Source organism: Lonchura striata, chromosome 18 (assembly GCF_046129695.1).
Source record: "Lonchura striata isolate bLonStr1 chromosome 18, bLonStr1.mat, whole genome shotgun sequence".
In the NCBI taxonomy this organism is placed as follows: domain Eukaryota; kingdom Metazoa; phylum Chordata; class Aves; order Passeriformes; family Estrildidae; genus Lonchura; species Lonchura striata.
This window is the reverse complement of record NC_134620.1, coordinates 10,903,211-10,917,172: the sequence shown is the minus strand read 5'-3', so window position 1 is coordinate 10,917,172 and position 13,962 is coordinate 10,903,211. Positions and strand designations below refer to the sequence as shown.

The following is a 13,962-nucleotide window of genomic DNA, read 5'->3' as shown; positions in this document are numbered from 1 at the left end:
AATACTTTGGTTGGGGTCTACAGGAATTTATAGGTGATGATTAGAAAAGTGAGAGGTAGTTTCCTTAAGTATCAAAATTTCAAGGAGAGGAGGCTGCAGCATGCTGGAAGCTGTTTTGTGTCACCTCAACCTTGTCCCTCCCTGGGAAGGGTGAGAGCAGTGCTGGGAGGGGACATGCTGCAGGAGCCTTCCCTGGACAGGCTCCTGTCACTTATCTTCCCTTTTGCTATCAAAAAAAGGACGTAAATTAAAAAAAAAAGGCAGTGTTACAATTCCCCTTTTTGCTGTTCACAAACCACCCACTGCTGATGTCCAACAACTCCACCACTCTATTTTAGACCCAGCCTGGGGAGGACGACCCGGGGGTGGGTAAAGCTCTGCCTGGGCTTTCTTCCTTTTTTGGCAGTTTTCGTTCCCTGGGAACATTCCAGGGGTGTATAAAAAGCCACTTGGTTGTGTCTATTTCTTCTCCTTCACAAAAGACATTTTTATATTCAAAGAACATAAAACCAGCAGCTCCTCTTGTTACATGTGTGGGTTCCTGTCTTTCCTGCACATCACCCAAAGCAAGGTCAGCGAGCGACCCCGCCGGTGTTCAGAGCGTTTCGTAACTGAGGGGGTTTAGAGCTTCCCTTTCCTTCTGGAGGGCCTTTACTGCAAAACCCAAAGTCCTGTCACTAATTCCAGCCTGAGCCACTCCGGATTACGGCGTTGGGAGCACTGGGCTGCTCAATAACAAGTGGTTAACATCACGTGCTGCCCGTGGCTCAGCGACTGCTCCTGAGGAGCCCCAGCTCGTGGTGGTGACGTGGGGCCAGACACACTCGGTACATTATTACATTATTCATGGTGTTTTTAATTGCTCCACTCTGCTTTTAACTGGTGCTGGAGGCGGGGAGAGCTGCGAGCTGCCTGGAACAGGGATGGGTTGGCGTTAACTCGGAGCTGTGGAAAATGGAGTATTATTACTGTCCACGTCTGCTGAAGTTCCTGCAGTATCTGTGGGTAAGTGTGCTCTGGAATGTCGCCGTGCTCCCAGAGCTGGCTTTTTCCACTCTTTTCAGAAATCCTGGGAGTGTTCCTATGTGCTGAAGCTTTCCTCAGCACTTCCTTTTCGAGTAGTAGCGTGAAACTCAGGATTTATTTTGGGTGAGAAAGGCTGTTTTATCTCTAATACTTAAAACTGTAGACTACCCGAATGTGCCTTGGAAAACCCTTTCAGGAATCAACGTTTCTTCCTTGTTTATGCAGAACCATGGGAGTTGGGGTTTAGTTTAGTGTGTGTTAGGAATATTTTTCCCTCTTTGTAAGGGAAGTAAGGGAAGTAAGAGCTCTGCCTGGCTCTGGGGTTGCTACCCCAGAACCCTCCTGCCCTGCTGCTGGTACAGCCACTGCTATTCCAGGAAAACAGCCATGCTCATGGCTTTAGGAGTGTGTCATTTTACAGTTCCTCACTTGTTTTTAATTTGACTCTTCATGGGTTTTGATGTCTCAGGGAGCACTTCCTCTTCCAACACTCCTCAGGGCTGTCTGTCATGAAAAGCTCTTTTTTAGCAAGGCTCTGACTGTGCTGCCCTGCCAGCTTTGCACAGAGGCTGCTGTATGTCTGAAACTTCCACATTTATAAAACATGCATTGGAGCTGAAAAGCCTTTATAAATAAATACCGTACTGCTTTGAACTAATTAATGTTTTAATTTCTCCTGTACTCATCAAAGATCAGGTTTCATTTGCTTGTTGGAGTTTGCATTGATCTTCATTTTTTTAGCTGTCAATTCAGTGTGATCAGCACCAACTTTTCATGTTAGCTGTTTGCTACTGCGTTTTAAAACTGTAGCAAAGAGTTTCCTTCTCTTGTTTTGAGTTTACTTTTGCAATCCTTGCCTGTATGTCCTTTGATCAGCTGTGAGGCGAGATTGCCCTGTGAATTTCTTGTAGCTGGGAGGGAAAATTGTGCTTGAAGAACTGAGGATTTTATCGAAAACTTTTTCCTGCTGGAGACTGTAGTAGCATAAAGCATGGAAGTGCTTAGACATTAATTCAGTTTTTTATTTGACTAGCTGTATTTTTAAGAGAAAAGCTTCCTTTAAATAGCAAACTAAAAAATTAGTCATTAGTGTGATGAGGGGGTGGATCTTTTTCCTGGTTTTTCAGTGTGAGAAATGTGAAAGAGCTCTGTCTCTGCTCTTGCTTGGATATGGGATTTTCTATAAGGCCAGGGGGGAAAAACCCCAAACCAACCTAAACTTTGGATCAGTCCAGAAGGTGCCTGGGATGGTGGGCATTGTGCAGTTCTAGGCTGTGACAGAACAGAATGTTGTATTTTGTGGGTGCACATTCTCTTTTAGAGGCCCTGGAGCATTCCTTACACACTTTCATTCATGCACACTTCCTGATTTACTGCAAGAAAATATTAGAATGCCAGTTCTGATATTCATGATGTTAAAAAAAGAAATTGAAGGGACATGCACAATTGTTCCTTCTGTCACTTTCTGTGCTGCTGTTGCAGCTGGAGGCTACTAAGGAGATACTTATCTGTTCTCTCTACTTACAGTCAGGAGTAACCAGAGATGTTTGGGTTGGTTGTCAAGTGTTATTTAATCTGTCTTGGGGAGCTAAGATGCTTTATTCATTAGGCAGACATACCCGAAGAACCTACAACTCTTAATTAAAAAATACTATAACAAAAATCTGCTTTTAAAGCTACTCTGTGGAGTTACTGTTGGCTTTCATCTCCTCTGCTGTGTATTTGGTTTACTCCTGGGGTTGTGGGACATCACTGGACTCACTCAGTGCCAGCTCTCTGCTAATTCCTTGCTGGTTGCTCCCCTGATCTTTGGGCAGGATGTGTCTGGCTGTGACAAACAGCATTTTCTGAGCACAGCAGGGTCTGTGACCTGCCCCAGTCCATGTGTGACCATGTCCTGTGGGTGGGTGACACCTCTGGCTTTCTGACAAGTGTCTTTGTGTCCAGTGACACATTTTTTCCCACAGCTTGTATACATTTGAGTATTTTCCAGTGTGCTTGGGGTATCTATCACCCCTTTTCCAGCTGGTCAGGAGCTCTGCTGCAGTTGGTACAAGACATCTTCAGGTTTGGCTTGCACAGGAAGTCCTGTAAGTGCAGCTCCATGGTTTTTCATCAGGCACAGGGTCAGACTGGTGGTGCCAGGTGTGCAGCCACAGCACTGGGGTTTCCTGTTCCAATGCCCTGTGTCCAAGAACCAGATTTTTTTGGCTTCCTGCTGCACACAACCTCTACTGGACTGCTCTGGTGCTTCTATTCCTGCCCTTGGCCTTCTCAGTTGTCAGTAATTCCTGCTCAGTTTTGGCTTTCTGGAGTGGATGGATGGCTCTTCTGCCCATGCTGGTACCAGTCCCAATGGACTGTTTTTTTTCCCCAATCTGGCACTTGTCATTTTTCAAACAGCAAAGAAATGCTACATCCTGAAAGGACTCAAAGCAAATGCTTGTTTTAAATAAAAGGTTCCTCTGCAGCACTGCGATGGTTTAAAAAGACCTTGTTCTTTATTGATAGTCATGAATTGAACAATTGAAAAATCAAAAGAAAATTAGGGTTTTTAAGGAAGAAGTAAGATTTAGAGTTTGTTTTGACAAGATTTTGGTTGCTGCCTTTAAAGAGTAGTTTTGATATGTTTTGTCAGGTGACTCTGAAGGAAGCGGCAGCTGGTTAATAACCACTGTCCTGACGTGTCACTGCGAGAGGAGGTGGGTTGGTGATGGGAGGAAACTGAAATCATTAGTCTGGAGCCAGGGTGATGATCATCCTGCTCTGAGGGGGGGTTATCCCTGCTCTCAAGGGGGTTATCCCTGCTCTGGGGGAAGGAAAGGGCTCTGTGCAGGTGTGCTGTGCCTTCCCTCTCTCTGCACTTCTGGAAAGTTCCTATGGGCTGTGCTGCTCTTCCCTTGTGGGATTTGCTTTTGGTAGATGGGGATGTGTCTTCCAAAGAGTTAAAAACGCCTCCCAGCCAGGTGTCTGCTCTCCTGGTGCCAGCAGGAGCAGATAACCTGGGTTACCTCTCCCGTAACCTCGGTAAATGACACCCTTGCACAGGAATATGTGGAAAGGCATTTCCCCAATTCCTGGCTGCTGCTGCAGAAGAGGAATTGTGGTGTCTGTGGCATTGCTGAGAGCTGGCAGACAGGTCAGCCTGGCTGAGGAGCCCCATTCCCAGTGGGAACACGAGGGAGTGCTGTTCCACCACGCAGCGCCGCTGGCCCACGGCCACATCCCCGCTCCCAGCCCAGGGACACGTGCTCAGTGCACAGCAGTTTGTTCTAATGAGGTGTGGCATTAAGTTTAATTTACCAGAAAATGCTCACATGGAATAGCACATTCTAGGTTAACTTGTCGCAATAAGGGTTTCATTGAGTAAGATGTAATCATTTATGGACCTGGTAATTTTTCTGTAGTCACTGTTGTTCCAGGCTCAAAGCAGCTGGAAGTGGGGCTGACTGTGCCTGCTCTCACTCTCCTTATTTTAAATCTGGAATTGTGAATTTGCTTCTGAAAAAGTTCTTCCCTGGGAGGGTGCTGAGGCCCTGGCACAGATTGTCCAGAGAAGCTGTGGCTGCCCCTGGATCCCTGGAAGTGTCCCAGGCCAGGTTGGACAGGGCTTGGAGCAACCTGGGATAGTGGAAGGTGTCTCTGGCCATGGCAGGAATGATCTTTTGGTCCTTTCCAAACCATTCTGTAACATGAGGCTAAAGAGGATTGTTAAACCTCATTTATACACACAAAGCAGAGGTAACTTCACTGCCTGCCTCAGAATGTTTTGATCTAAAGTTGTTTTGACTCAGTTCCTGCTTTCCCAAGCTGTTGTCCGTGTTGCTGATGCTGGGAGACAGCCAAGTTCCCACTATTGTTCCTGTCCCTTCAGCAGTGGTGAGTTGTTCATGCAGCCAGTGTGTGTTTACTGTGCAGAAAGGAAACAGTGATTTTAGGGAGCTACTTGAGCACAGGGAAAGTAGCTCTTTGTAGAGGACTTTCCTCAGGATGCCACAGGATTTGTACTGCAGGGCACAGGTGTTCTTAAAGTGTAACTTCAGGTAAATCTGGAGCCTGAACAAAGCTTGGTAAAATGTAGGGTGTGGTTTAGTGATTCATGGTGGGGATCAATAAATCCCTGGCATCTAAGGGGAGGCAGAATGGATTGAGTGCTGTCCATGTCCTGGGGAATGTGGGGGCATGGGGCTGTTGTGCTGTGTCTGGGAGGAGGAGGAGGCAGTAAGAGCAGAGATACCTGGAAGTAAAGGAAGATGTGTGCAGTCAGGTTACACAGCCATCTCAAATAAGTCCTCTGCTTTCATCTTCAAGTGGGTTAAAATGGGTGAAGGAATTACTGTGTTAACTTACAGCTGCTGTTTAGTCAATCCTGCCATCAAGCAGTGCCTGATGTGAGTGGAAGACACATGGAATGGTGTTTTTTAGGGAGAAGATGGAGGAGCAGTGTTCAGACAAGCCTTGGGCAGTGTGTGGTCACATCAGGAACAGCTGGAATGGGTTCAGAAGCAGCTCCTTGTTACTGGTCTTTGAAGAAGGAAATCCCTTGCATGAAAAAAAAAAAAAAAAAAGGCTCTTCCTTCAGAGTGTTCTCTGAATTTTGTGAGTCAGATCTGAGCCCTCAGTAGTTGGAGATTTCCTGAGCACCCTCAGTGAGGAGAACAAACGCTCTGACATCTCCTCAGGCAGGTTCTGTGGAGCAGGAGCAGCGTGTTCTCCTGCTCGTTTCTGTGCACTCCTCTCACCCTGTGTGCCCTGGGAGAAAAGTTCAGCAGGTGAAGGTATTTCAGGCTATGTCCTGTGCTCAGGAAGTCTCTTTTGAAGATGTTCTGTGGTTATCTGTGCTTAACATGTCCATTGGGTCAAGTGATGGAGCAGCAACTGCTCCGTGTTGAAATTCCCAGGAGAGCCCTGGCTGTGGCATTACTTTGTTTTCCCTCCCTGGTGCAGGGAGATCCATTGCAGGCATCTTCATCCTGGATTTTTGTTTGTACAAGTTCAAAACAACCTGTAACCATCCATCTTTTGCTTGGCTTCATCCCCTAGACATAAACAAATGTAAAGAAAATTGTTTTAGTCCTTTCCAGCTTATTTGTTCTGTAGGAATTTCCTGTTTCTGTTTTTTCAGTTTTTCCTCCTCCATTGAGCTAGAAGGGAAGTGCTGCAGGATTATGGACATGGGCTTGCAAACAACCTCGTGTATTTTTAGCTGGTTTCCTCAGCTTTAACATTGATAGCTTTGTTTTACACTGAAACAATTCAAAGCACAAAAGCTGTGTATGTTCAGGATGTTTAACTGGGCCTTGCTTAGGTTCAGGAGAAACGTAGTTTGGGGACAAAAGAATTGGCATTTTCTGAAATACTGTTGTGCTTTAGTTGTTGCAGTTATGACTGATAGTTGATTCAACTTGTTTAAAAACTTGGAGTAAAAATTTTATTTCACAGATACTCTTATTTACAGATTTTTATTGATCTTGAGGTAATGACATGCTACTGCAAAAGTGCCCAGAATCCTGAGCATAGAAAGGGTGGTTGACTTTTTGATTACAACTAAAATGGGAAAGTTCATTTTTTTGCTGATCCTGTCAAGGATCACCATGGCAGTAGAATGGAAAAATTACTCTGGCAGGTATAAACAAATACATGGAGCATTCATTCAGTCATAAAAACTATTAATGCATTTTCTTTATCACAAGGGTACTTCTGTAAGGAAAACAAGGAATGCAGATTTAATTTTTTTAACTTTTCTCTGTTTAAAAAAAAAACAACTTTTATAAGTAGCCATTGATGGGATCTTTTATGAAATGCTTTTGCACCTTTCTTTAAAAACCTCTCATATCAGTGTGGACTTGTGTAAACTTTACCAGTATTGATGCAGAGCCTGTTGCTTTCCCAGCCTCTCCTTATTCACTTTTTTGTGAGGCCTCTGGGGGCTCTTAAAATTACCTAGCAGAAGGAAAAAGTATGGAAATGGAATTTCAGCTTCTTGTAGATGGTATGTGCAAGAGGAACACCTTTAATACCAAGGTGTCTCTGCAAGTTGTCCAAGATTGTGAATAAACATTAAGTAGAGCTCTGGCCCTGAGTGTAACTTGCTTAATTTCAGTAGAAAACGAAAGTAGGAATGAAAAGCAAATATTTGGTGTAAATATTACTCCAGATACGTGGAGTTTCATGTTACAAAAGAGATTTCTCTGTATGGACACTGTCTAAAGTCCTTGTGTTAAAACACTCCATCCATTCCAATCTTTTTCCTCTTTTTTTTTTTTTTTTTTTTTTTTTTTTTTTTTTTTTCCTTTTTATTTTGACTCTGGAGTGCCTGTCTACAGGTGAGGCTGTTTGGGCATCTCAGTGAATTGCAGTAATATATCACCATGAAAATTTAGAAAAAACAACAGGTAAAACCACCAAGGCCTTTTGTTTTTTTGTTAAGTGTCATGAGAATTCCTGGATTGGGATGGTGGCGAGCTGGGTATCTGCCATGGAGCAGATCCTCTGCTCCAGCTGTTGAGCTTTGGCCTCTCTCTGCCAGAGGTGCAGCCAAGCATTTCTTTTTTACTTTAAATGAGAATTGGAAGGTGACATGGTAAAATCTTCGTGATGGGGTGTTGCACGTGAGAAATTCAGGGTGTATTTAGGAATGCTCGCTGCTCCTTCTTGGAAAGTGACAATTCTGTTGGCTAAGCAGAGAATACAGAGGCAAAAATAAGGAGCCTGTAAAACCACGAGTTGTTTGTCATGTCTGAGGAGCCCAAGAGTAATTGAGTCTGGAGCCGAGCAACCCAGCCCAGCCCAGTGCTGCATCTTTAAATAGTCCAGCATGCCAAACACAAGAGGTTAAATTAAGTTCTCTTACTAATGAAGCAGAAGGAGAGCTGGTGTGGAATGCAGGGCTGGGACAGCCTTACAAGGGCAGGCTTTGCTCCGGGGGTGTCACAAGGTGGGACTGGAGCTGCCCCTGGTCCTCACAAGTGCTGGGTCCTGCTGTTTGTAGGTGGGATGATGGTTGACAGAAAACCCTTTGGAAATGCCTGAATTAATCCTAATTGGAGTGAAATGATGGGGGGGAGGGGGTGATAGGAGGAACCCATCAGAGAATGAGTTCCTGACTGAGGCTGCCACAAGGGAAGAGCAGAAACTGTTGTCACGCTTAGTCCAGACTAAGGTTGCCCATCCTTCTGCTTTGCTGGCAAAGGATCTTTCAGGGGACCCAGTAGAGGTGAAAACTAATCCCAGATGTTTTGGTGGGTCTTCAGCTGGATTTCCTTCCCTGTTCCATGGAGCTGGTGGCAGGGGAAGCCCATGGGCTGGAAGGACTCACGCCCATAGAGAGGCTGCAAGTCCCACCTGCCCCTCCTGGGCTGTGTGTTCTGTGCTCTGCTGCTTGCAGGCCTTCTTTAAATTGACCTTGCAATCCCACAGAGCCATTAACATAATTACATGTATTTGAGAGCAGGTGAAGCTCCAAATGAGCTGTAAGAGGCTTTTGGAAAATATAATGTAACCATGGAATTCTGTTTTCTACTTGAATAAGGGGAGAAACAAGGGTTGTTAGGCCTTTGTGCAGGGTTGTGTTTTGAGCTGTAGGTGGAATACATGTTAATAATGGAAGATGTTAATAATGGCAGGATCCAGTGATGTTTGAATAACGAAGTCCCATTTATACTGAGGTAATTAGTCATGCAGTTTGGGTAGCTGTGTGTGTTTGTGCTCTGTTTTCTGGAGCTGCAGATCCCTGACAGACCCAGGGTGAGATAATCACTCAGATTTGTCAAGGGCAGATCATCTTGTGCTGTTCTTGTTCAGGAACAAACCCTCACTCAGCCAGGACTGCTGGGCTGGGGGCCAGTTGGAGAATCCTTCCCTGGGAGGGTGGGAGGGTGCCAAGAGAAGCTGTGGTTGCCCCTGGATCCCTGGAAGTGTCCAAGGTCAGGTTGGATGGGGTTTGGAGCAACCTGGGGTAGTGGAAGATACCCATGGCCTCCAAGGGAAAGGGCTTTAAAGCTCATCTTATTCCACTCCCCTGCAAGTTTAGCTGAACTGCTGGAAAATTCACTGTTTGAATTTGATGGTGAAGGTTCATCTGGATTGTTCTCCAAAGCGTTTTGCCCTGATGTTAATTGAGGTGTAAATCTAAGCAGTAATTTAGATGCTTCAATACCCAGCAGTGTGTTCACGTGGTGCCAGAATATCCTAAATTTAGTATTGCAGAAAGATTCAAATCAGCAGTTTTCCAATCTTCTAAGGACAAAAATGGTTTATTTGGTATAACGCTATTTTTCAGGGGAGGTGTAATAAAAAAGTGGAATATATTCTGTAGAGCATTTTCAGACCCTTGAAGTTGCAGGCACATGTGAGGAGTCCTTGCTGCTCTGTGCATCCTGGGTGAAATCTGGCTGTGCCTCTCCCCACCTTTGCCCCAGGTGATATTCCATCCAGATGGGGAGTTAAATTTGGGTTCTGCTCTGCCCGTCCTGGTGAGGTGAGGGAACTGCTGACTAACTCACATGGCAGCTCCAGGCAGAGCTCTTGGGCTGCTATTTCAGGGGCTCCTGCATCAGATGGAGCTTGAAACCCTCTGGAATGGCAGAGTGCCCTGGGCAGAATCCCTGCACTGCAGCAGGCACTGAGCTGCACTTGCAAGAGCGCAGATGTTTGAAATATCACACTTAAATTTAACAGCATGAAAATGTGCAGTAAGTCTTAAATTCCAGCCTTGGATGCAGGATCTCCATCATTTGTGAAGCATTATCCATAATTCTGGTGGATAAATTAATTTTTTTTGCCTATTTCTTTACAATTATAAGAAACACCCTGCTCTTAGGGAATCTGGTCAAAACTATCTCTTTCCATTTCCATACAAAATTACCCCGCAGTTCTTCAAGAGAAGAGCTGTGTGAGGTGGGGGAAAAAAATATTTTTTCTGTTAGCTGAATTTTTTTTTTGATTACTGAGGGCTTTTATAAGGCTGCTAATTTGCAAATGTTCAAAACAAATACATTCAGAAATGAAAATAAGTTAGGGAATGCTACAGAGTTGTCACTGAAGGTTTTCCTGGAGATAAGTTACAGGTTGGTGGAGCCGAGCTCCTAAAAATAGGGATTAAAAGGGAAGGCACCCTGTTTCTTCAGGGCATCTTGGGTTCATGTGTGTCTGCAAGGCACATTTCTGATACAATAAACCTTACGCAAGAACCATTGCATCAAATGTTATCTAGAAAGTCTTTGTTCCATTGAATCTCTTCCTGGATAGTTCAGAGGAGCAGAGGGTGATGCAAGTTCATGGTACTTTGTATGGCAAATTAAGCAACAGCCACAAACCCCCTTGAACAAACAAGAGAGCGAGCAGCTCCCAACGTGTCTGTCTTGCTTCTTTCCCCTTGGTCCTGAACTAGTCACAGCTTGACTTTGGATTCTGAAGTCCAAACTGATGTCATAAACTGAGATTTATTGATTTAAATCCATAGCTTTTATTCCTGCTGTCCTCCCAAGTGGGCTGTTCCCAGGAATTCCGTGGCTGGTGATACCTGGGGTCCTCTCATTACCCCCAATCATTTTGGGTTTGCGGTACCAACCCCGTGGTCTCCCAGCAGCTGGGGAGGGAGCAGAGCTTAGGAAGGACACGGAGCTGTTTCTCACAATAGGGAATGGTGTATAAAAGTGGAAAAATCCAGCTTCCAATGGTCAGACCTGTTCAGCTTTGGTTTGAGCCTCTGGCTTAATTATTATCCTGTGCCGATAGCACAGTCACTGGCTGGGACGTGTCCCCTTTGAGGCCATGAATGGCACAGCAAACCAGGTCCAGGTGCTGGCACTGCCCAGGTGCCCGTTGAGCAGCAGGACGAGGGCGTAGGTGTAGGATTCCCAGTGGGAATCTTCTGGCGTGGGTGTGAGACGTTCCTTGGCAGGGCCGCATTCCCCGGGAAGGGTTAAAATCAGCAAAATCCACGTGACGTATGCAAACTATGAATCATTCCAATGGATCTGTGCAACTCCTGCCTGCTCCGGAGCCAGCAGATGCTGTTCCCTGCGTTGCCATGGGAACCCTGCCTGTACTATAATAAAGCCCAGCCCAGATCCTTCCTTGGGCAGACCTCTGTGGCTGGTCACCTCCTCATTGTTTCCTCCCCGGAGCAGCACCGGGATCGGCGTTCCAGAGGCACGGCAGCGTTTCTCTGCTTGTGACCCGGTGGTGCCTGCGCCGGGAGCAAAGAGCCGTGCACATCCAGAGCTGCTGGGAGAAGAGGCGTGGGGACAGTCCCTGGGCTGGGAGCCCCCCTGGAAGCAGAGGAGCTGATGTCATCCAGCAGCTCTTTTGGCAGGCTCTGAGTCCCACAGGGAGGGCTGGACACGCTTCCCCTTCAGCCTCCCCCGGCTGCGCTCCGCAGTCCTGCCAGGGGAGAGCTCCAGGATGGTTCCGAAGGCAGCGAGGCTGGTGAGGAGGGGATTCTGCTGCTGACACCCCGCTGCAGAGTTTGAGAAGAATCTGGATTTATTGTTTAGAAGATCTGTATCAATTTGCTGCTAAATGGATTGCATAGGAGCGCCAGAACTTTGGTCAATGTACTCTCACCTGTCGAGTGGCCGAGCCAGGAGAATAAGATTTGTTTTATGCTTCTGATATTTACAGCAGAACAAAAACTTGGCTTAAGAAGGGAGTTGCTCTTCCTGCTCTGAAATGAGAGAGTAAAATCCTTATTCTCTGCTTGCAAATGGACTCGTTTCAAGTGACTGTGTCAGGATTTAAACACTGATTTATCTCTTTAACATGGCTGAATTAAACATAATTTGATGGAACTCTGCAAAGCCGATTGTAAGTAGGAAAAGTCTTTTATTTTTTCCTACTTGACAAATACCAGTCTCCCACCTCACATCTTTGGTTATTTAATTTTAGGAATATCCTGAGGGTGATAGTGCAATGCTGTTTACGTTAGCTGGAAATATTTTATACGCGGAATCGCTTTTGGCAAAATAAATCAGGGCTGTTAAGGAGAATATATTTTAATTGCTACCGAATATTGATATTTCATCTCTGCTGGAAAAAAAAAGAAATGGATTACCTTGGAGACAAACTGACAGTGGCACAAACTCACATGACCCAGTGGATGGGCACAGTGCGGAGATCCTTGCAGGAAGCACTAAATTTAGTCACTACTGCGGTGGCTCATGAGCGGAGTGGAGGGGAAGGTGGCACCAGGACTCCCTTCAAGAGAACCTCTTCCTTCAGGCACTTTGCATCCCGGAGCAGAGAGTCCTTCCGAAGGTTTTCAGTGCGGAGTCAGCAGAGGTTTTCCTCTCTGAGGAAGAGGCAGCCCAGCTCAGAGGCCCCCGAGCTTGTAAGCGATGCACCTTTTTGAGACCCTCAAGGGAGAGAATTCAGTGCAAACCCTGGGGTTTGTTGCAGCATTTTATCTCTTAACGAAACCTCCCTCCTGTCTGCTTTTCCATCTAAAAACAGCCCCCAAAACACCTCCAGATAGTGCTGTCTGTCTGTCTGCTCCCAACTGCTTTCTTCCTGCAGCGCAGGTGGATGATTTCATTTGCCAGGGAATCGAGGTTTGGGGAATGGGAAAAATGTGGTTGATTTTGAAGAGAGACATGTATTGGTCTGAAATTAGAAAGTTAAGCTGAAACTGGGCTGGTGTTGGTCAGTTCCCCAGCATAGGCCAGCACAGCTTTGGGTGTGCTTCAGTATTTGTGATTCTCTAGTAAAAAATGCCTGAAGCTAAATGTGTAAGAAGAGTGATGTGCTGTCACTGTGCAGGTGATGTAGTTGATCACTATTTCCTTCTTTTATTGAAAAATAGGTGTTTTCTTCCCAGCATGCTTCCTACTTTGTCATGCCATAGAAGCAGTAGGGTCAATGTGACTTGTGAAGGCTGTGGCATGGCAGAGAAAGGGTGCTCTTCCTGGGACCAAAGGAAAGGTGAAGAGCTCTTGGTTCTCCACAGCTCTGTGCCAGACAGAGCCCTTTCCCCTCCCTTTTCCATTGGTCTCCAGGTTATTTTCAGGAAGAACTGTCTGTTTCCATGCTATGGCAAAGAGGTGGAGGAGAGGCTGGTTTCCTGAGGGCTGCAGCTGCCACGACCTTCCTGGCCATTATTGACACCCCCAATTCCAGATCTGGCACATCCTGCAAAGCAGCAAAGGTTTGGGGTGGTAGGGAGTGAAAAGGGAAGAAATGCTGGTTTATTCCGTTTATTTAATGGAAAGGAGCTGAAACCAGTGGTTTGAGTTGTACCTGAAACTGGTGATTTAAGCCCAGTGTTTGACCAGTGACTGTGGTTGAGTTGTGTGGAAAGGGGCCCCAAGCCTTGGTGCCAACATGTGGGTAAATCCAAACTCTCTGAAGTGGCTAAAATGTTTTGGTTTGGTTTGTTTTTTATTATTTATTATTAAACAAAACAGTTACTCATTGTGAAGGGTAAACACAGGCAGCTCTGGCAGGGTTTGCTCAGGGAATGAGTGCAGGTGATGCTGCATTCCTTGGGCAGGTGTGGTGTTTGAATATGGCTCTTTCCACTGCTCTCTATCAGCACTGGGTAGTGCATTTCTGTCCCAGCTTGCTCTCTGTGTCCTGTTTGGACAGAGTGGGAAAGAATATAGTGTCAAGTAAGCACAAAAGAATGAAGAAGAAAATATTTGGTAACCACTGTTACAGTGTTAGCATGGTGAAGTTCTGTTGGCTTTTTTTTTTTTTTAAGCTGGTGTTTTAGATTTATTGGAATCATCTGAATGAACACCTCTTGTAAAAGAAGGCTGAAAAATGGGAATGTGAAACCTGCAGAAGGACAAATGTTCTGCTGTCCTACACAGCACTGCTTACGGAGCAGAAATCAGGAGACACGGGGTGACCTTTTCACTTAAGTCACTGGTGACAGTGCTGGAGCTGCTGTTCCTCTGTTTCAGCAGGAATTCTGCTTGTGCTTGGCTTTATGTG

At 45.7% G+C, this 13,962-nt stretch overlaps 1 protein-coding gene across 4 annotated transcripts in view; it reads left to right on the top strand.

The window, feature by feature from the left end:
• The window catches only part of KIAA1671 (KIAA1671 ortholog), a 62,931-nt gene that overhangs the window by 31,648 nt on the left and 17,321 nt on the right, over positions 1-13,962 (top strand). The window contains exon 1 of one of the 4 annotated variants that reach the window (XM_077787212.1): positions 617-1,005. The exons of 2 other annotated variants lie outside the window; for them this stretch is intronic. In XM_077787212.1, coding sequence (XP_077643338.1) covers positions 955-1,005 — 51 coding nt within the window. In that variant the 5' untranslated portion in view covers positions 617-954. Of the gene's footprint in view, positions 1-616; positions 1,006-11,087; positions 12,359-13,962 lie in introns of those variants that run through there. One more of the 4 variants, XM_077787213.1, reaches the window with a different exon arrangement.